Source organism: Nerophis lumbriciformis, linkage group LG01, assembly GCF_033978685.3.
Source record: "Nerophis lumbriciformis linkage group LG01, RoL_Nlum_v2.1, whole genome shotgun sequence".
NCBI classification, from domain to species: Eukaryota; Metazoa; Chordata; class Actinopteri; order Syngnathiformes; family Syngnathidae; genus Nerophis; species Nerophis lumbriciformis.
Genome location: NC_084548.2, coordinates 62,347,501 through 62,371,496, shown reverse-complemented (window position 1 = coordinate 62,371,496; position 23,996 = coordinate 62,347,501). Strand labels below are relative to the sequence as shown.

General features: G+C 38.2%; 1 protein-coding gene across 2 annotated transcripts; it reads right to left on the bottom strand.

Moving 5' to 3' along the window:
* Positions 1–205: 205 nt before the first annotated feature.
* mul1 (mitochondrial E3 ubiquitin protein ligase 1) lies at positions 206–18,550 on the bottom strand. Of its 2 annotated transcripts, none has more exons than XM_061923549.2 (5): positions 18,437–18,550; positions 9,063–9,180; positions 7,092–7,179; positions 3,937–4,057; positions 206–1,084 (listed from the first exon to the last, which is right to left on the bottom strand). In XM_061923549.2, exons 2-5 carry the CDS (start codon positions 9,174–9,176, stop codon positions 352–354), a joined length of 1,056 nt encoding a protein of 351 aa, XP_061779533.2. In that variant the 5' UTR covers positions 9,177–9,180; positions 18,437–18,550; the 3' UTR covers positions 206–351. The 2 variants fall into 2 exon arrangements, with proteins under 2 accessions (XP_061779533.2, XP_061779543.2); XM_061923559.2 differs by lacking the exon at positions 18,437–18,550 and adding an exon at positions 18,335–18,409.
* Positions 18,551–23,996: the final 5,446 nt, after the last annotated feature.

Sequence of the window (23,996 nt, the reverse complement as noted above, 5' to 3'; positions counted from 1 at the left end):
CTCTGGAACATGAGCCATGTTTTACATTTCGGCTAAGGAAGTAAGGGCGAGGGCTACGAACACTCATGGGGGCAAAAGGCATGGAGGAAACAACAACAAAAAACTAAAATTTATCGATAAAACGATATATGGCTCGGTCCTTTCTCCAGTGCTGGTATTGCTACTGTTGGTACTCTTCTTTATAGAATAAATGGCTCATCTTCAATTCTCGTCACCGGTTTTTATTCAGACAGCCTCAGAACTAAAGAACCTGGGAGGTGCCAATAAAAAAATAATGTCACTTTTTATTTTGTGTGGCCCAAATACATGAGATGCCTATTTCTGCCTGGAGGAGAAGAAAAAGGTTTACCATCAGATGTTGTAGATGGGCACCATCCTGGTTATGGCGGCTCTGCAGATGGGACATTTCCTGGGCTTTGGAAGAGCCTGGTAACATGGCGTGCACGTGCACACGTGGCCGCACTCCAGAAAGACGCAGGAGCGCTCCTGGCACAGACACACCGTGCACCTGCTGCTCTGCACGCTGCTCTCCTCCAAATTGGAGGCGTCCTCCACCTGTTTCTTCTCCTGCTCCTGGAACTCCCTCAGCATGCGCCTGGCGAGCCTCCTCTGTCTGTGGCGCACGTACTGCTTCCACAGCATGTAGCAGAACGTGGAGCAGGCGGCCATCCCGGCGACCACGGTGAGGATCCGCCACAGTCTGACGTCTCTCTCCTGCTTCCTCACGAGGGCGTCGTAGTCCAGGCGGGTGAGGAAGTAGGAGAAGCCTTGCTTGGGAGGCTGCAGCCTGATGATGTCATTGTCCAGCACCAACTCGCCCACGCCTGTGACGCTCTCGCCCACGCGCAGCATCTCCTCCATTTCATGGACGCCTTTGGGCCGCTCGCCGCAGAAGAAGTTGCCGATGGCGCTGGACAGGGACTGCACCGCGGGGTGGAAGTTCTCGTACGTGGTCTCCAGGTTCAACTCTGCGGCATCAAGCGGCCGCACCACAAGAACGTTAGCGGTGATGTCCTCGTCGTGAGGGCCCAGAGCGAAAGGAACTGTGTTGGTGCGCTGGTGGATGACTTTCTCTGTGTTGTTCCTGCACGCCGCAAAACATAACGACTCACGACGACAAACTTTAGTGAAACGTAACGACACACAACGACAAACTTTAGTGAAACATAACGACTCACGCCGACAAACTTAAGTGAAACATAATGACACACACCGACAAACTTTAGTAAAACATAACTACTCACAACTACAAACTTTAGGTAAAACATAACTCACAACGACAAATTTTAGTGAAACGTAACGACTCACAACAACAAAGTTTAGTGAAACATAACGACTTACAACGACAAACTTTAGTGAAACGTAACGACTCACAACGACAAACTTTAGTGAAACATAACGACTCACACCGACAAACTTTAGTGAAAGATAATGAGTCACAACGACACACTTTAGTGAAACGTAACGACTCACAAAGACAAACTTTAGTGAAACATAACGACTCACAAAGACAAACTTTAGGGAAACATAACGACTCACAGACAAACTTTAGGGAAACGTAACGACTCACAACGACAAACTTTAGTGAAACGTAACGACTCACAACGACAAACTTTAGTGAAACGTAACGACTCACAACGACAAACTTTAGTGAAACATAACGACTCACAACAACAAACCTTAGTGAAACATAACGACTCACAACTACAAACTTTAGTGGAACATAACAACTCACAACTACAAACTTTTGTGAAACATAACAACAAACTCTAGTGAAACATTACTACAAACTTTAGTGAAACATAACAACTCACAACAACAAATTTTAGTGAAACGTAACGACTCACAACGACAAACTTTAGTGAAACATAACGACTCACAATGACAAACTTTAGTGAAACATAACGACTCACAACTACAAACTTTAGTGAAACATAACAACAATCTTTAGCGAAACATAACTACAAACTTTAGTGAAACATAACGACTCACAACAACAAACTTTAGTGAAACATAACAGCTCACAACAACAAACCTTAGTGAAACATAACGACTCACAACTACAAACTTTAGTGAAACATAACTCACAACTACAAACTTTAGTGAGACATAACAGCTTTAGTGAAACATAACGAATTTTAGTGAAACATAACGACTCACAACAAAAAACTTTAGTGAAACATAACGACTCACAATGACAAACTTTAGTGAAACATAACAAACTTTAGTGAAACATAACAACAAACTTAAGTGAAACATAACGACTCACAACAACAAACTTTAGTGAAACATAACGACTCACACCGACAAACTTTAGTGAAACATAACGACTCACAACTACAAACTTTAGTGAAACATAACGACAAACTTAAGTGAAACATAACGACTCAACGACAAACTTTAGTGAAACATAACGACTCAACGACAAACTTTTTGTGAAACACGACTCACAATGACAAACTTTAGTGAAACATAACGACTCACAACTACAAACTTTAGTGAAACATAACAACTCACAACTACAAACTTTAGTGAGACATAACAAACTTTAGTGAAACATAACAACGAATTTTAGTGAAACATAACGACTCACAACGACAAACTTTAGTGAAACATAACAAACTTTAGTGAAACATAACAACAAACTTAAGTGAAACATAACGACTCACAACAACAAACTTTAGTGAAACATAACGACTCACACCGACAAACTTTAGTGAAACATAACGACTCACAACTACAAACTTTAGTGAAACATAACGACAAACTTAAGTGAAACATAACGACTCAACGACAAACTTTAGTGAAACATAACGACTCAACGACAAACTTTTTGTGAAACACGACTCACAATGACAAACTTTAGTGAAACATAACGACTCACAACTACAAACTTTAGTGAAACATAACAACTCACAACTACAAACTTTAGTGAGACATAACAAACTTTAGTGAAACATAACAACGAATTTTAGTGAAACATAACGACTCACAACAACAAACTTTAGTGAAACATAACGACTCACAACGACAAACTTTAGTGAAACATAACAAACTTTAGTGAAACATAACGACAAACTTAAGTGAAACATAACGACTCACAACAACAAACTTTAGTGAAACATAACGATTCACACCGACAAACTTTAGTGAAACATAACGACTCACAACTACAAACTTTAGTGAAACATAACGACAAACTTAAGTGAAACATAACGACTCAACGACAAACTTTAGTGAAACATAACGACTCAACGACAAACTTTTTGTGAAACACGACTCACAATGACAAACTTTAGTGAAACATAAAGCCTCACGATGACAAACTTTAGTGAAACATAACGACTCACACCGACAAACTTTAGTGAAACATAACAACTCACAACTACAAACTTTAATGAAACAGAACACACAACTACAAACTTTAGTGAAACATAACTCACAACAACAAACTTTTGTGAAACATAACGACTCACACGACAAACTTTACTGAAACATAATGACACACAACTACAGACTTTAGTAAAACATAATGACTCACAATTACAGACTTTAGTGAAACATAACGACTCACAATTACAAACTTTAGAGAAACATAACGACTCACAACGACAAACTTTAGTGAAACATAACGACTCACAACGACAAACTTTAGTGAAACATAACGACTCACAACAACAAACTTTAGTGAAACATAACGACTCACAACTATAAACTTTGGGGCAACATAACGACTCAAAAAAAAAAACTTTAGAGAAACACAACGACTCACAACTACAAACTTTAGTGAAACGTAACGACTCACTACAACAAACTTTCGTGAAACATAACGACTCACAACTACAAACTTTGGGGCAACATAATGACTCACAACAACAAACTTTAGTGAAACACAACGACTCACAACTACAGACACACGACATGCTTGTGGCTTACCAATGGTGAGTGGTGCGATTCCACACCATTTTCTCCTCTTTCAAGGTCAGTCTCTCAATGACACCTTTGCAGTTGTCAAGGAACTGGCTGTTGAGAGTTTCCTTCACAGATTTCACCACGCCTGATAAGAAAGGACATATTGGCGTTCAACTCAACCCAACGTCTGGGTTGTAATGACTGAGCCTTTATTCCTTTGAATATTGCTTTGTACTGTAGCGCTGTCGGATTGGTTTCAATGAAAAGTGCCTAAAAAAAAGTCAAATCTATGATTATTGCTTTTTTTTTCTGGCGGGCGTTGTGGCGTCCTACTCGCTTCAGCGGTCCTTGAACGCAGCATAAAAACACAGCTGTCTCGTAGTCCTCTGCGTTTAGAAGGATCACTCTGTTCAATGTACACAATTGAATATTTTAGTTGCTCAGACAATAACGTGTTTTTCCAAGTTCGGATTGAGGTATGTCGGTCCTTCATGGGGAAAGAGGTTAATGTCTCTTGTTTTCATGTTAGCATTCAAATTAGCGAGCTGGCGCCAGTGAGTTTAACAAAGTGCAGTTATCAATCCAGGTTTTTCCATCATTTTATTTGAAACGGTAATACTAATTATCGGGAGATTTTCCGTGATTATCATTATTACCGTTTATCGTTACATCCGTACAGGATTTCAACTAAAATTGTAAAACAAACACTCTATTGATGTATTACTCGTTTTATAGCACACATACTTGAAAGTAGACACAAGATGGCAGCACCGATATCCGATATTCCAATATTGTCCAACTCTTAATTACCGATTCCGATATCAACCGATACCGATATATACAGTCGTGGAATTAACACATTATTATGCCTAATTTTGTTGTGATGCCCCGCTGGATGCATTAAACAATGTAACTTTACCATGAATTGATTAACGTGGACCCCGACTTAAAGAAGCTGAAAAACGTATTCGGGTGTTACCATTTAGTGGTCAATTGTACGGAATATGTACTGTACTGTGCAATATACTAATACAAGTTTCAATCAATCAATCAATCAATCAAAAACAAGGTTTTCCAAAATAAGAGAACAACTTCAACTCCAGTTAAGGAAAAAAGTGCCAACATGGCACTGCCATATTTATTATTGAAGTCACAAAGTGCATTATTTTTTTTAACATGCCTCAAAACAGCAAGCTTGGAATTTGGGACATGCTCTCCCTGAGTAATCATAATACCCACTACAACTATGGGAAATACTATATATATATTTTTTAACATGCCTCAAAACAACAGCTACAAAAACAATGAAGACACACAGCTTCAGTCCAGTGTAGACTAGAGCATACTTGCCAACCTTGAGACCTACGAATTCGGGAGATGGGGGGTGGGAGGCTTTGGTGGTAGCGGGGGGTGTATTTGTAGCGTCCCGGAAGAGTTAGTGCTGCAAGGGATTCTGGGTATTTGTTCTGTTGTGTTTATGTTGTGTTACGGTGCGGATGTTCTCTCGAAATGGGTTTGTCATTCTTGTTTGGTGTGGGTTCACAGTGTGGCGCATATTTGTAACAGTATTAAAGTTGTTTATACGGCCACCCTCAGTGTGACCTGTATGGCTGTTGATCAAGTATGATTGCATTCACTTATGTGTGTGTAAAAGCTGCATATATTATGTGACTGTGCCGGCACACTGTTTGTATGGAGGAAAAGCGGATGTGACGACAGGTTGTAGAGGACGCTAAAGGCAGTGCCTTGAAGGCACGCCCCCAATAATGTTGTCCGGGTGGAAATCGGGAGAATGGTTGCCCCGGGAGATTTTCGGGGGGGAGGGGCACTGAAATTCAGGAGTCTCCCGGGAAATTTTGAAGGTTGAAACAGATACCGATAATTTCTGATATTACATTTTAAAGCATTTATCGGCCGATAACATCGGCAGGCCGATATTATGGGACATCTCTGCATACAACTTAATCATGCTAGCATAAGATTACGAATGTATAAGAATAGTATTCTTCCATCTGCTCCTTTATGATCATGGAAATGTATAAGAAACAAAAAAAACAATGACAGTGTCAACTGTATATGGCTTGTATATATGCATTTTCATGAAAGGAATAAAAAGAAAAAGAAAGAAACATAGAACAAGTTAGCATAATTGTAAGATGGTACCAAGTATCAAAATTAGGGATGTCCGATAATGGCTTTTTGCCGATATCCGATATTCCGATATTGTCCAACTCTTTAATTACCAATACCGATATCAACCGATACCGATATATACAGTCGTGGAATTAACACATTATTATGCCTAATTTGGTATGGTGAAGATAAGGTCCTTTTAAAAAATAAAAATAAAACAAAATAAGATAAATAAATTAAAAACATTATCTTATAATTAAATAATATTTTATAACAATATAAAAACAGTTACATAGAAACTAGTAATTAATGAAAATGAGTAAAATTAACTATTAAAGGTGAGTACTATTAGTGGACCAGCAGCACGCACAATCATGTGTGCTTACAGACTGTATCCTTGCAGACTGTATTGATATATATTGATATATAATGTAGGAACCTACCAGAATATTAATACCAGAAAGAAACAACCCTTTTGTGTGAATGAGTGTAAATGGGGGAGGGAGGTTTTTTGGGTTGGTGCACTAATTGTAAGTGTATCTTGTGTTTTTTATGTTGATTTCATAAAAAAAACAAAAACAAAAACAAAAAGAACGATACCGATAATTTCCGATATTACATTTTAAAGCATTTATCGGCTGATTAGAGATGTCCGATAATATCGGCCTGCCAATATTATCGGACATCTCTAATCAAAATCCATGATTTTTTAAAATTTAAACATATATTATTAGCTAAAATGCTAGTATAAAGTGATAGCATGCTAAGCAGCGTGTGAATGGGTGCCTGGACGCAGCAGACCCATAATTATAACATTATAGAAAGAAACAGCAGCAAAGGCTTCCTTATTGTCCGCTTTCTGTTCTGTGGTCCACAAATTGCAGACATTCCCCGTGTATGTTTTACACTTAAATGCATAATCCATGAAATAGACTGTTACCCAGCCCTAATTGTGACAATTTATTTGATCATTGTTTGTTGGGACTGTGGAACACTTCACACTTCACGTTGCGCAATCAAAATGGAAGACAATGTGCTCCAACTACCTTCTACCACGGCATAAGGGAAACATCTTCCAGGTGTTTCAGACAAAATGGTCTTCAAGTCCTGGTCTATGGGGACTTTCTTGGCTTCCTGTGCAAATCAAAGAGATGTGTTGTCTTACGCCTGTTGTGAAGGAAGTGTGTGTGTGTGTGTGTGTGTGTTCTTGTATTTCTACCCTTCTTGAAACATCAACAAGGAAAAGAACCTTCCATATGAGGACCGGTGAACAAGTCAGGACCAAAATCATGGTCCCAATATGGAAAACCATTGCATCTATTAGAGAATGTCTCATTTGCACCCCCTGGTGGTAAAATCTATTAAAATTAGGGTGGTCCCAAAAAGGAGCGGTTTTTCAAATTGACTGTGTGTCGGTTTTAAAAGTGCTCCCCCTCTGGTCAACATATGAAATAACAAGTGTGTTTAAGAAATTGAAATGCGCCGAAATTAATTTAAAAAAAATAAAAAACATTTCCAAACCCCAAAACCAGTGAAGTTGGCACATTGTGTAAATTGAAAACAAAAACAAAATACAATCATTTGCAAATCCTTTTCAACCTATATTCAATTGAATAGACTGCAAAGACAAGATACTTAACGTTCGAACTGGAAAACTTTGTAATTTTTTGCAAATATTAGCTCATTTGGAATTTGATGCCTGCAACATGTTTCAAAAAGGCTGGCACAAAAGACTGAGAAAGTTGAGGAATGCTCATCAAACACTTATTTGGAACATCCCACAGGTGAACAGGCTAATTGGGAACAGGTGGGTGCCATGATTGGGTATAAAAGCAGCTTCCATGAAATGCTCAGTCATTCACAAACAAGGATGGGGCGAGGGTCACTACTTTGTGAACAAATGTGTGAGCAAATTGTTTAAGAACAACATTTCTCAACCAGCTATTGCAAGGAATTTAGGGGTTTCACCATCTATGGTCTGTAATATCATCAAAAGGTTCAGAGAATCTGGGGAAATCACTGCACGTAAGCGGTGATATTACAGACCTTAGATCCCTCAAGCGGTACTGCATCAAAAAGTGACATCAGTGTGTAAAGGATATCACCACATGGGCTCAGGAACACTTCAGAAAACCAAGTCAGTAACTACAGTTGGTCGCTACATCCGTAAGTGCAATTTAAAACTACTACGCAAAGCCAAAGCCATTTATCAACAACACCCAGAAACGCTTCGCTGGGCCCGAGCTCATCTAAGATGGACAGATGCAAAGTGGAAAAGTGTTCTGTGGTCTGACGAGTCCACATTTCAAATTGGTTTTGGAAACTGTGGACTTACATCAAGCAAGAATGGGAACGAATTCCACTTCAAAAATTGGTCTCCTCAGTTCCAAAACGTTTACTGAGTGTTGTTAAGAGGAAAGGCCATGTAACACAGTGGTAAAAATGCCCCTGAGTCAACTTGTTTGCAATGTGTTGCTGCCATTAAATTCTAAGTTAATGATTATTTGCAAAAAAAAAATAAAGTTTCTCAGTTCGAACATTAAATATCTTGTCTTTGCAGTCTATTTAATTGAGTTGAAAAGTTGAAAAGGATTTGCAAATCATTGTATTCTGTTTTTATTTACCATTTACACAATGTGCCAACTTCACTGGCTTTGGGTTTTGTATATAAAGACATACTGTAATAACTTTAAGTAAATAATGAAGATTAAAAAACAATTACAAACAAAATTTTCAAAAAAAATAAACAATTAATAAAAACTTACCTTTTTTATATTTGCAAATTTTGTATATTAGACTTAGACAAACTTTATTGATCCACAAGGGAAATTGTTCCACACAGTAGCTCAGTTACAAAGGAATATATTATATATATTATTATTATCATATATTAATATATTATTAATGTTGTAAATACAAATCTTTATATATCTAGAAAGGGTGGTCCTAAAGAGGTAGGCATTTTTTCGGAGGTCTCAAGAAGGTAAGAAGTACAAGAATGTGTGTGTGTGGCGGACCTTTAGCCTGGTCACGGTCGTTGTTCTACCTCGGTACACGGTGTAGAAGACGGCGGTCAGGGCGGAGCTGGTGGCCAAGAGGCCGACTTGGGCAACTGAGGGATTCCAGTCCATGATGCTGTCAAGATAGAGGGAAGCACAACAGTCCATCACACAACACATAAAACCACACATTAGATTATTTCATTATTGAAAACATCCATTCAAAAATCGCATTTTTTTGTTGTTTATGATTCTGAACTGTTTCAAAATTTTCAAGAATCAATCTTTAAAAATAAATTTTTTAGACCAACATTCTGCCTACTTCCTGTAAAAACATAAAAAAGATTAATTGTAATAAAAAAAAGTTGCAATGTCAACTCAAATAACACAAAAATAACACAAGGCTGTTTTTTTCTTTAAAAAACTGTCATTGCTCAAAATATAATGAATCAAAATCAACGTTGTTATGAATTATTGGCCTATTCAGGGCTCTAATTACTTCACATCAAATATTAATATTTTTAATACTTTTGGGGGGAAATATTGCATATTTTGTATGTTTGCCATAAAAAAAATCAAAGTTTTCTTTGACGAAAATGGGCATAAAACAAACAAACAAAAATGGTACAAATTAATAAGCGCAGATGGACCAAAAGGAACAAGCGGTAGAAAATGGATGGATGGATGGACCAAAAGGAACAAGCGGTAGAAAATGGATGCATCTAAAGTTGATCTAGACCAGAGGTGTCAAACTCGTTTTCAGTGAGGGCCACATTACAGTTATGGCTGCCCTTAGAGGGCCGCTTGTAAGAATAAAATATTATGATGTTTATTTATGTTTATATAAATAAAATAAGCAAAAATCCTCACATAAATGTTTGCATGCTAACGTTAGCCTGATAACATCAGAAAAGTTAGCATACTTCTATTCAAAGATGGCACCAAGAATCAAACATTATGATGTTTATTTATGTTTATATCAATAAAATATGCAAAAATGCTCAAATAAATGTTTGCGTGCTGACGTTAGCATGATAACATCAGAAAGTGTTGCATACTTCTATTCAAAGATGGCACCAAGAATCAAACATTATGATGTTTATTTATGTTTATATTAATAAAATATGCAAAAATGCTCAAATAAATGTTTGCATGCCATACTTGCCAACCCTCCCGGATTTTCCGGGAGACTCCCGAAATTCAGCGCCTCTCCCGAAAACCTCTCGGGACAAATTTTCTCTCGAAAATCTCCCGAAAATCAGGCGGAGCTGGAGGCCACGCCCCCTCCAGCTCCATGCGGACCTGAGTCCGCTTTCCCACAATATAAACAGCGTGCCTGCCCAATCACGTTATAACTGTAGAATGATCGAGGGCGAGTTCTTGGTTTCTTATGTGGGTTTATTGTTAGGCAGTTTCATTAACGTCCTCCCAGCGCGGTAACAACACACAACAACAGCAGTCACGTTTTCGTCTACCGTAAAGCAGTTCGTCTGCCGTAAACAGCAATGTTGTGACACTCTTAAACAGGACAATACTGCCATCTAGTGCTTTTGATGAAAGCACTTTTGTGCGTGCCACACAGCAATCAGAGAGGGTGTTCAGCATGGTTAGAAAAATTGTGACAGAGAATAGAACAAGGATGGACAATTCAACCCTTAACTCAACAATGAGTAGATGAGTGTTATGTGTGTGTATATGTGTAAATAAATGAACACTGAAATTCAAGTATTTCTTATATATATATATATATATATATATATATATATATATATATATATATATAATAAAATAAATATATATTTATAGCTAGAATTCACTGAAAGTCAAGTATTTCTTATATATATATATATATATATATATATATATATATAAATATATATATATATATATATATATATGAAATACTTGACTTAGTGAATTCTAGCTGTAAATATACTCCTCCCCTCTTAACCACGCCCCCAATCACGCCCCACCCCCAACCAGTGAGTTTATGCACTGTGTTGGTTTTGTTCTTTGAACAAGGTGATGTTCATGCACGGTTCATTTTGTGCACCAGTAAAAAAACATGGTAACACTTTAGTATGGGGAACATATTCACCATTAATTAGTTGCTTATTAACATGCAAATGAGTAACATATTGGCTCTTAACTAGTCATTATTAAGTACATATTAATGCCTTATTCGGCATGGCCTTATTATAACCCTAACCCTCTAACCCTGGCCCTAACCCTCTAACCCTAACCCTAACCAAATAACTCTAAATTAAGTCTTTGTTACTTAGAATATGTTCCCCATACTAAAGTGTTACCAAAAACATATAACTTTGTCTTGAATTTGAAAAAAAAATATTTATTTTTTTTTCACTAAAGAAAGGTTCGGTGAATGCGCATATGAAACTGGTGGGGTTCGGTACCTCCAACAAGGTTAAGAACCACTGATCTACAGTAATATGCCGTAAAAAGACCATACAGTTTACCCTAAAATCTATTGTCATTTTTACAGTTTGTACAATTTGATGGATAACTTCTTTTGACATAAGTCAAGTGGACATTTAAGTATTTATTTTTATTTGAACAAAAACACTGTTTGGAAAGTATGATAAATTTGTTGCAATATTGGGTGATATTAGTGTTGAAAACATATGCAATTTAATGTAGTACATATATTTTTTTCTGTGAAAATAGAAAGAACAAAAACATTTAGTAAGAAAAGATAAGGTACTTTACTGACGCATATTATTTTCCAGGCGTTCGCAGGCCAAATACAATGAAGTGGTGGTGAGTTTGACAACGGTGAAGTGGAGCAGTGGTTCTCAACCTTTTTTTAGTGATGTACCCCCTGTGAATTTTTTTTCAATTCAAGTACCCCCTAATCAGAGCAAAGCATTTTTGGTTGAAAAAAAGAGATAAAGAAGTAAAATACAGCACTACGTCATCAGTTTCTGATTTATTAAATTGTTTACCAGTGCAAAATATTGCTCATTTGTAGTGGTCTTTCTTGAACTATTTGGAAAAAAAGATAGGTTTGTATTTATATTTATAAAGGATTTTTGAATTGTTGCTATTTTTAGAGTATTTGGAAAAAATCTCACGCCCCTTGGCATACCTTCAAGTACCCCCAGGGGTATGCGTACCCCCATTTGAGAAGCACTGAGCTAGAGCAAGGGTGTCAAACTCATTTTACTTGAGGGCCACCTGTAGTTATGACTGCTCTTCATCTAACTGTGAATGATATTATTAAACAATTGCCTTAGCATTGGATTATTATATCTTTTGTACATACAATGCAAACAAAACAGTTACATTTACGTTAGTTTTTTTTTACAGCATATTATTGTAAATGTAAAAACAGTAGCAATGTTTGTTTTTTGCGGCAAACTTCTACGTTTGTCAATTCCGCGATGTGTTACTACTGTAAATAGAAAAACAGGACCGCAAAAACTGTCCGCTCAGTTGCCAGATTTTTATCGTAAAAAACATATTTTATGGAAAAAAAATGACAGCCCAATCGCCACAATTTACAGTCAAATTTAGTGTTTTTTTCAGCTTCCCAACAGGCACAAGACATTGGTACAACGTTGATGATACATAGATGTCCTTTAAAACTGTCTTTGAAACAACGTTGCAAAATAGTTGTATTTGTAAATTGAGACAACGTTGGTATCTAACGTTGTTGGTTGGGAAATGACCGAATTTCAATAGTCAAATCAATGTCACAACCTGACGTTGAATAAACGTAGTCAAAAAGCATGTTGTTTCAACGTTGTATTTGTGTTGTGGAATATTGGTTGGGAAATTACCAAAATTCAATGGTCAAATCAAGGTCAGTACCTGACATTGAATAAACATTGTCAAAAGCATGTTGTTTCAACGTTGTATTTGTGTTGTAGAATATTGGTTGGAAAATGACCAAAATTCAATGGTCAATCAACGTCAGAACCCAACATTGATTAAACGTCATCAACAAGCATGTTGTTCCAACGTTAGGTTTGAGTTGCTCAACGTCAGGACCTAATTCAACAAGTTCTCAACATTGTTTTAATGATTTGTGCCTGCTGGGTTATTAGTGTTATTTGAAATTCTATGGTTAATGTTTTTAGCAGTGTATTGCTGTATGTAGAAAAACGGAACTACAGTTTATTTTACCGTAAAAAAAGACAGGATTTTACCTTAAAATATATTATTATAATTTTTACAGACTTGCTTTGAAACCACAAATCAAGCAGATATTCAAGTATTTGTTTACAAAAAAATGAACGTATGTTAATATATTTGTTGCATTATTAAATGATTTTTAGGTTTAAAAAAATGCAATTGCATGCAGCACATGTAATCTATAATGTAATAAGACCGAATACTTTTGGTAGAAAAACATAAAGTACTTTATTGACGCATGTTTTTTCTCAGGCGTTCGCGGGCCACATCTGGCCCCTGGGCCTTGAGTTTAAGTTAAAGTTAAACTTTAACTTAAAGTTAAAGTTAAACTCAAGGCCCAGGGGCCAGATGTGGCCCCCGAATGCCTGAGAAAAAATATGCGTCAATAAAGTACTTTATCTTTTCCTACCATTTTTCACTCATTATTATTTTTGGACAATTACAGTTTGAATCAAAATCCCACTAAAATTATTGGTGATCCAAATTTCAAAGAAAAAAAACAAGGATACTTTTGTTACATTTACGCTAAAAACCCAGCAGGCACAAAGCATTAAAACAATGTTGACAACTTGTTGAATTAGGTCCTGACGTTGACCAACTCAAACCTAAAGTTGGAACAACATGCTTGTTAACGACGTTTAATCAATGTTGAGTTCTGACATTGATTGACCATTGAATTTTGGTCATTTTCCAACCAATATTCTACATCACAAATACAACGTTGAAACAACACGCTTTTTGACAATGTTTATTCAATGTAAGGTTGTGACGTTGATTGACCATTGAATTTTGGTAATTTCCCAACCAATATTCCACAACACAAATACAACGTTGAAACAACATGCTTTTTGACGACGTTTATTCAACGTCGGTCATTTCCCAACCAACAACGTTGATCCAACATTAGATACCAACGTTGTCTCAATTTACAAATACAACTATTTTGCAACGTTGTTTCAAAGACAGCTTTAAAGGACATCTATGTTTGACACCTGTGATCTAGAGATCTATGGTTTAAAGTTAAAAAAAAAAGTATTTTTAACATTTTTATGAGTGGGGCCCTTTTGGATCACCAATAATTTTAGTGGGATTTTGTTTCAAACTGTAATTGTCCAAAAATAATGAGCTAAAATGATTACCGTATTTTTCGGACTATAAGTCGCAGTTTTTTTCATAGTTTATGAAAGTTGCATAATGTTTTTTTCCCTCTTTATCATGCATTTTCGGCAGGTGCGACTTATACTCCGGTGCGACTTATATTCCGAAAAATACGGTATAAACTATTGACCTAATTAAGGCTTCAATTACTTCAACTCAAATATTCCACTTTTTTTTTTTTTTTTCCCCTAAAACACAGGGTTTTGACAAAAAGGACATTCGACTTGAGAAAAAAACAACAACAAAAACGTATCAACAGACAGATCTAAAGTGTATCTAGTGCTCTTTAGTGAAAAATAATTTTTTTTTTTCAAATTCAAGACAAAGTTATATGTTTTTGGTAACACTTTAGTATGGGGAACATATTCTAAGTAACAAAGACTTAATATATAGTTATTTGGTTAGGGTCAGAGGGTTGGGTAGGGTTATAATAAGGCCATGCCGAATAAGGTATTAATAAGTACTTAATAATGACTAGTTAAGAACCAATATGTCACAAATTTGCATGTTAATAAGCAACTAATTAATGGTGAATATGTTCCCCATACTAAAGTGTTACCATGTTTTATTACTGGTGCACACAAAATGAACCGTGCATGAACATCACCTTGTTCAAAAAACAAAACCAACACAGTGCATAAACTGACAACAAATTACACACCTGCAAATCAGTCTGACTTCTGCTGTTGCCGTATCCGTAATACGCCGATAGGGAGAAGTTTTTATTTACACGATGAGTCGGGTGTGTCTTGACCTCCGCCGAACCCTTGAGCCCGACTCACCGAACCCCTAGGGTTCGATCGAACCCAGGTTAAGAACCACTGATCTAGAGAATTAAGCATTGAAATAAAAACATAATTAAATATGACTTATTTGGAAAAAATTTATGACAGACCTTTTCCGGTCCCTGGGACCAAACTTAAGGGGAGACTCGAAGGGAAAAAACTCTATATACTATATTGGTTTTTTTTAAATAAATGATAAATAGGTTATACTTGTATAGCGCTTTTCTACCTTCAAGGTACTCAAAGCGCTTTGACAGTATTTCCACATTCACCCATTCACACACACATTCACACACTGATGGCGGGAGCTGCCATGCAAGGCGCTAACCAGCAGCCATCAGGAGCAAGGGGTGAAGTGTCTTGCCCAAGGACACAACGGACTTGACTAGGATGGTGGAAGGTGGGGATTGAACCCCAGTAACCAGCAACCTTCCGATTCCTGGCACGGCCACTCTACCAACTTCGCCAAAATGAAAAATATCAAAAATATCAGGGTGCAACCCTCAGTGGAAAAAGTTTGGACACCCTGATATACGTCAGCAGCCAAGCGCTTTGGTTACCTGTGACCTGTTTTGAAAAGGTTGTATTACGATTCTTATACTAAATAATATATTGCAAGAATCGGAAACCCGAGAATCGTGCACAATCAAGAATTGATTCAGAAGTCCACTCATCAACCGAAGAATTGGAATTTAATCGAATCCCAAGTTGCTGTAAGAGTCACATCCCACCTTTCCACATCATAGCTCTTCGGATTGTAAATATTCAAATGTAAATAATCAAATGTAGACACTTTTTATTATACTTTCTGATCTCTCTCTTTGTGTCCACTACTTGCTGTACATATCCTACCAAGTCAGTCCTACACTGTTCCAATGTCCATTTCTCTGATGATGCAATTGTTGATGACTGAAGTGTTGATACACCCCGGATTGTAAATAATGTAAATAATTCAATGTATATACTCTGATGATTATCTTGTGTGATGACTGTATTATGATGATAGTATATATCTGTATCATGAATCAAGTGGACCCCGACTTAAACAAGTTGAAAAACTTATTCGGGTGTTACCAATCTGGCTTCAGAACTAACCACTCCACTGACACATGCCTTCTCTCTCTGACCGACCACATCAAACATGAGGTGGACGCGTGGACGCGGGCAAATACTGCGGCATGGTCATGCTGGATCTTCAGAAGGCCTTTGACACCGTTGACCACGCTATACTGTTGGATAAGCTCAGAGCAATCGGATTTGACAAAACCTCATCGAGCTGGATGCAATCTTACTTGGAGGGGAAGGAACAGGTGGTAGAGGTGAACGGCAGCGTGACCCCCCCCTCTCTCAATGAGCTGTGGAGTCCCCCAAGGCAGTATATTGGGGCCTGTACTGTTCCTAGTATACATAAACGACTTGTCATCAGCATGCGACTGTGAATTGTTCTTGTTTGCGGATGACTCGGCCTTGCTGGTATCAGACAGGGACAAGTCACAGGTGGAGAAAATCCTCAGTGCTGAACTCTGTAGAACTTGCACCTGGCTCGCTGACAACAAGCTATCCATACACTTGGGTAAAACAGAATCCATCCTGCTTGGGTCCCACATAAACCTTAAGAAAGTCAATGACTTCACTATAAAAGTGGGTGACATTGTTATCACCAGGAAAGATGAGGTCACCTACCTAGGTTCCATTCTAGAGGCTAATCTTTCCTGTGATAAAATGGCAACCAAGTGAAAAAGGTCAACCGACGAACGAGATTTCTCTATAGAATCTCCTCTCTGGTCAACAAAAGCACCATGAAGATTCTGGCGGGAACTCTCGTTCAACCCTTTCATCGATTACGCATGCACCTCCTGGTACCCTAGCACCTCCAAAACCCTCAAATCTAGACTCCAAACATCCCAGAACAAGCTAGTCAGATTACTTCTAGACCTCCACCCCAGATCCCACCTCACTCCTACCCACTTCTCCAAAGTGGGCTGGCTCAGGGTGGAGGACAGAGTAAAACAACTTGCACTGAGCCTGGTCTATAAAATCCGCTACACCTCCCTGATACCGAAGTACATGTCAAACTACTTCCTTAACGTAAATGACCGCCATAACCACAACACCAGGGGGAGCTCTACTAACCACGTTAAACCCAGATTCCGATCTAACAAAGGTCTTAACTCATTCTCTTTCTATGCTACATCAATGTGGAATGCGCTCCCAACAGGTATCAAAGAAAGGGCATCTCTATCCTCCTTCAAAACCGCAATAAAAGTACACCTCCAGGCAACTTCAACCCTAAACTAACACCCTCCCCGGATTGTTGTTAATAATCAAATGTAAACAATCAAATGCAGATATTTTTCTTATACCTTCTGATCTCCCTCTCTTTCTCTCTCTATGTCCACTACTTGCTGTACATATCCTACCAAGTCAGACCTACACTGTTTCAATATCCATTTCTCTGTTCTCAATTGTTGATGACTGATGATAACAACCAAACCTACCCCCCCACCCCCTACCCTCCACACCCCGAATTGAAAATAATGTAAATAATTCAATGAATACACCCTGATGATTATCTTGTGTGATGACTGTATTATGATGATAGTATATATCTGATAGTATATATCTGTATCATGAATCAATTTAAGTGGACCCCGACTTAAACAAGTTGAAAAACTTATTCGGGTGTTACCATTTAGTGGTCAATTGTACGGAATATGTACTTCACTGTGCAACCTACTAATAAAAGTCTCAATCAATCAATCAATCAATCAAAACCATTTAGTGGTCAATTGTACGGAATATGTACTTCACTGTGCAATCTACTAATAAAAGTTTCAATCAATCAAAACAATCAGGCACCCAACATTTTCACTTTCGCTTTTCCAATAAACAAACATAAACCACACGCTTCGGTAAATACCGTATTGCCTGCAATAAACGGTAAGGCAAATGGTTTATGATTTTTAAGATTCCCCATTTTGTATCACGACACATTACTTTGCTAGCAAGTAATGCGATATATGGCGAATAAAGCGAGAGCGTTCTTACCTTTACTGCCAAAAGGAGAGTTAATAGATAATAGTTTGAGGGGAAAAAAGGTTATTATTCAGTACTTTATTACACTTTCCGGGTTGTGACGGTCTCCTTTGATGAATGAGCTGGTTAGCATGCATGCTAGCTGTCTAAACAAACCTTTTGCTCGCTGCGCTTCTACCCAACTATAACGAACTGAGCGGACTATAAACAGTTTTATGAATGAACGCAACTTATAGTCAACATATTGTCAGTACAAACCACTTGTATGTCCAGCATGAGGTCAGTTGGCCTCCAAGAGAAGCTTTGTCAACAAAACATCAACGACTGACGTGTAGCGTTGCCAGACGTCACATCTACGTTGCCAGACACTCGTGCCCACTGCTAACCGTTAGGGTACGAATCGGTTCAGTTTTAATTTTGAGAAATTGTTCCATAATATTGCTACAATTCTATTTCTTAGAAACAACCAGCATAACAATATTCACGATTCTGCACATTCGTCATGCATGCACCATTAAAGAAAAAAAGGGTTTAATCGTGACAAACCTGGCAACGCAGCTCCTGTACTTCAACCTTTTCACCAGCAGGTGTCAGTAATGCACAGTTTCTTAACCAGCATAGCACACAGTTACAGCTCCTGTACTTCAACCTTTTCACCAGCAGGTGTCACTAATGCACAGCTTTGTAACCAGCATAGCACACAGTTAATGTCTGTCTATAGCAGGAGTGGGCAATTAATTTTTACCGGGGGCCGCTTGAGTTACCCGAGCACTGCTGGAGGGCCACATCGACAATATTTCAATTAAATTTTGCTCAATATTATTTTTTATATACCATATGATAAATAATAGTAATAATTAATAATTATAATAATGATTTCATTTAACCTAACTTAACTTTATACAAAAGCAGATTGCTTTTGATGGTTTTATTTTCAACACTGTCTCACACAACACTTCCTGATGTATAATACAATGCAAAAATGTCAATTTCTGCACAGGGTTAATTTCTGTCACTTTATCCTGCATCCTCTTTAAAAGTCCAACATTTTTCCCCGTCAGATTTGGACAACCATCTGTTGTCACACCTGCCAGCTTGTCCCATTTCAGTCCTAACATGTCCAAACACGCATTTACCTCTGTGAACAAGTCATTACCTGTGGTTGTCCCTTTTAATTGACTGCATGGCTGCCAGCTCCTCCGTGATTTAAAAGTCTGCAGTTATCCCACGTAAGAAGATGAGCAGCTGGGCGGTGTCACGTACATCGCAGCTCTCATCCAAAACCAGCGAAAAACAGTCAAAGTCGGCCGTTCTGTTCTTCAGCTGAAGCTCCAAGTTTCCAGCGATGGTCTCAACCCGCCTCGTTACAGTGCGTCGGGAGAGTGACACGTTCTCAAATGCGCCCCTCTTCTCCGGGCATGTCAGCGCAACAGAGTCCAATAAGCACTCCTTAATAAACTCTCCGTCAGAAAACGCCTTACTTTTTCTGGCAATTTTGTGAGAAATGACGAAACTTGTCCTGACGGCTGCATCTCTGGGGGTGTGAAATTTGGCAAAAAGTCCTTGTTGGGTTTACCGTTTTACCATCAACAAATCAGCCTCCCTTGCGCGCTCTTCATCGGACAGATTCCGGTATTTTTCCTCGTGCTTCGTCGTGTAGTGGCGATTCAAATTATATTCTTTAAACACAGCAACCGGTGTACCACAAATTAAGCACACAGCTTTACCTTTAATTTCTGTAAAGAAATACTTGGCAGCCCATGTCTTGTTGGAAACACGCCATTCGTCATCAACTTTTCTCTTTTTAGCGTGAGCTGACATCTCGGGAGTAACTGCTCAGTGGCCTTGTGGTTAGAGTGTCCGCCCTGAGATCGGTAGGTTGTGAGTTCAATCCCCGGCCGAGTCATACCAAAGACTATAAAAATGGGACCCATTACCTCCCTGCTTGGCACTCAGCATCAAGGGTTGGAATTGGGGGTTGAATCACCAAAAATTATTCCCGGGCGCGGCCACAGCTGCTGCTCACTGCTCCCCTCACCTCCCAGGGGGTGAACAAGGGGATGGGTCAAAAGCAGAGGACACATTTCACCACACCTAGTGTGTGTGTGACAATCATTGGTACTTTAACTTTAACCGGGCATCACTTGTCGCTGTGCACCTTCACTCACAGGTTACACATGGACATACGTCCATAAATAACACTTTTCAAAATAAAAGCAGCACAGTTGTATTACACGCACGACATAGATGTTTTTTAAATTTTATTTTGTAATTTTTGATTGCCGCTGTTCACAATCACGCACGCGCATACGTTCACACGGAAGTAATATAAATAACGCTTTTCAAAACAAAAGCACCACCGTTGTATTGCACACTCGACATAGATACTTTTTAAAATGTATTTTGTAATTTATGATTGGCCTCACGCGGTCCGGACAGGGACGCACAAAGGGCCGGATGTGGCCCGCGGTCCGCCGAATGCCTAGGTCTGGTCTATAGTATTCTTTTTCAGCTATGTCAGTGGTGTCCAAGGTGCGGCCTGGGCCCCCGGCGATTTGCGGCACATTGTAAAAAAAACAAAAACTATTACAATGATAGTAATAATAATAAAGTGGAATAAAAGAGCAAACAGGTGAAATGTAACAAAAAAAAAGTTGCAATGTTATGAAAGCTATTGAAGCCTCCAATTACTTAACATCAAATATTCTGCTTGGAAATATTTTAAACAAAGTTTTCTCTGAAAACTAGGGCAGAACACTAACACTAATAAAATGTGTTCTCTGTTTGACTCATTTCACTTGATAAAAACTAACATTCCACATTACTAAATAATACAATAATACTAAATAATACAGTAATACAATACTCCTGCTGATATCGTATCGGATCATTATCGATACCTGCCAATACTCAAGGCTCCAATATTGGTATTGTATCAGAAGTGAACAAATTGTAAGGGCATTCCCCTAATTATTTATGTACAAAACCCAAAACCAGTGAAGTTGGCACATTGTGTAAATGGTAAATAAACACAGAATACAATGATTTGCAAATCCTTTTCAACCTAAATTCAATTGAATAGACTGCAAAGACAAGATATTTAATGTTCCAACTGGAAAACTTGATTTTTTTTTCAAATATTAGCTCATTTGGAATTTGATGCTTGCAATATGTTTCAAAAAAGCTGGCACAGGTGGTAAAAAAAAGACTGAGGAAGTTGAGGAATGCTCATCAAACCCTTATTTGGAACATCCCACAGGTGAACAGGCTAATTGTTAACAGGTGGGTGCCATGATTGGGTACAAAAGCAGCTTCCATGAAATGCTCAGTCATTCACAAACAAGGATGGGACGAGGGTCACCACTATGTGAACAAATGCGTGAGCAAATTTTCCAACAGTTTGAGAACAACATTTCTAGACCAGCCATTACAAGGAATTTAGGGATTTCACCATCTACGGTCTGTAATATCATCAAAAGGTTCAGAGAATCTGGAGAAATCACTGCACGGAAGCGATGATATTACAGACCTTCGATCCCTCAGGTGGAACTGCATCAAAAAGGTGACCTCAGTGTGTAAAGGATATCACCACATGGGCTCAGGAACTCGGAAAACCATTGTCAGTAACTACAGTTAATCGCTACATCTGTAAGTGCAAGTCAAAACTCTACTATGCAAAACGAAAGCCATTTATCAACAACACCAAGAATCACCACCGGCTTCGCTGGGCCTGAGCTCATCTAAGATGGACTGATGCAAAGTGGAAAAGTGTTCTGTGGCCTGACGAGTCCACATTTCAAATTGTTTTTGGAAACTGGACGTTGTGTCCTCCGGACAAAAGAGGTAAATTTGTTATAGGCGCAAAGTTCCAAAGCCAGCATCTGTGATGGTATGGGGGTGTATTAGTGCCCAAGACATGGGTAACTTACACATCTGTGAAGGCTCCATTAATGCTGAAAGGTACATACAGGGTTTGGAGCAACATATGTTGCCATCCAAGCAACGTTGTCATGGACGCCCCTGCTTATTTCAGCAAGACAATGCCAAGCCACGTGTTACATCAACATGGCTTCATAGTAAAAGTGCGGGTACTAGACTGGCCTGCCTGTAGTCCAGACCTGTCTCCCATTGAAAATGTGTGGCGCATTATGAAGCCTAAAATACGACAACGGAGACCCCCGGACTGTTGAACAACTTGAGCTGTACATCAAGCAATAATGGGAAAGAATTCCACCTGAAAAGCTTAAAAAAATGGTCTCCTCAGTTCCCAAACGTTTACTGAGTGTTGTTAAAAGGAAAGGCCATGTAACACAGTGGTAAAAATGCCCCTGTGACAACTTTTTTGCAATGTGTTGCTGCCATTAAATTCAAAGTTAATGATTATTTGCAAAAAAAATATGTTTCTCAGTTGGAACATTAAATATCCTGTCTTTGCAGTGTGTTCAATTGAATATAAGTTGAAAACGATTTGCAAATCATTGTACTCTATTTTTGTTTACCATTTACACAACGTGCCAACTTCACTGGTTTTGGGTTTTGTATTTAAATATTCCTGTAAACAACCTATTGACTCTACTATTACACATCTCCACCCCTATGAAATAAAAATGGTAAGTTGATACGTATTAAACACAATACAGTATATGTTATGTAAATAGAGAAATAGAGGAGGTTTAATGAGTAGAGTACATAATATGTATGAAAATATGTTTGCTTCCAAACAGCTGACATGATCAACCTGACAAGTGGGACATTGGAACGTTCAGATTGCTTCTGACAGAGCAGATGTGTCAAATTGTTGATGATTCCACAATAAACACTTCAGGCTTTTTCCTTGTTCTGTTCTTCTTTTACTTTGCACTTCAGCGCTCTGGTTTTTATCATGCAACATCTCCTTTTGAAGCCCTGAGACTGTGAAGGCGTGGAGATTGGCACCTTTTAAAATCATCTTCTATTCCGTAAACTCTTTCTGTTGGATGTTGAACTTGCGTTGAACTTCCTGGTCATGATGGAACAATACATTTTTTTTACCAAAGTCCAATGAAAAACAGACTTGTCAGTCTAGGGATGTGTGCAGAACTTGGTACTTTTGTAGGTACTGATCAAGTTGTGTCGGTTCTAGCGGGAACCGAGTCACGTCAAATAAAATATAACATATTTGGATACCTTTGATGCATGTGACGTCCATTCAGGTTGCAGAAACAAACTGTTGTCAGTTTCCCTGCCAAAAATGCAACGTAATGGCAAAGACTTCTTCCTGACCACCAGTGTTGGGTTAGTTACTGAAAACCAGTAACTAGTTACAGTTACTAGTTACTTTATTTCAAAAGTAACTCAGTTACTAACTCAGTTACTTACACCAAAAAGTAATGCGTTACTGTGAAAAGTAACTATTTAGTTACTTCTTTTTTTCTTCTTTTTTTTTTTTAAAGCTCCCATTAATGCCCTTTTTGCCTTCATTTCAGTACTGTTATTGCACTGGAGAATAATACAATCTGTTGTTCAACTTGACATACATTTTTATTTTCCTTTTAACATAATTAATGAAAAACAGTGCAACATAAAAAGGCATTCCTCCTTTCTTTAAACTTGGACCAATGACCATGAATAAAAAACAAGTTAAAGTGCAACATAAGAAGGCACATCATCTTCCTTGAAACATAAAGCCTGACATCTGGAGTGATGCTGCTGTCTTCCACACTTGGAGCCATGGATTGTAGAATACTTGTTTTCAGTGGCAGGATCATTGACACAGATGGTGAAGTTTCAGTGCTCAGTAGAGATGGAACACTTTTGAGGGGTTTAAGCACCTGGAGGA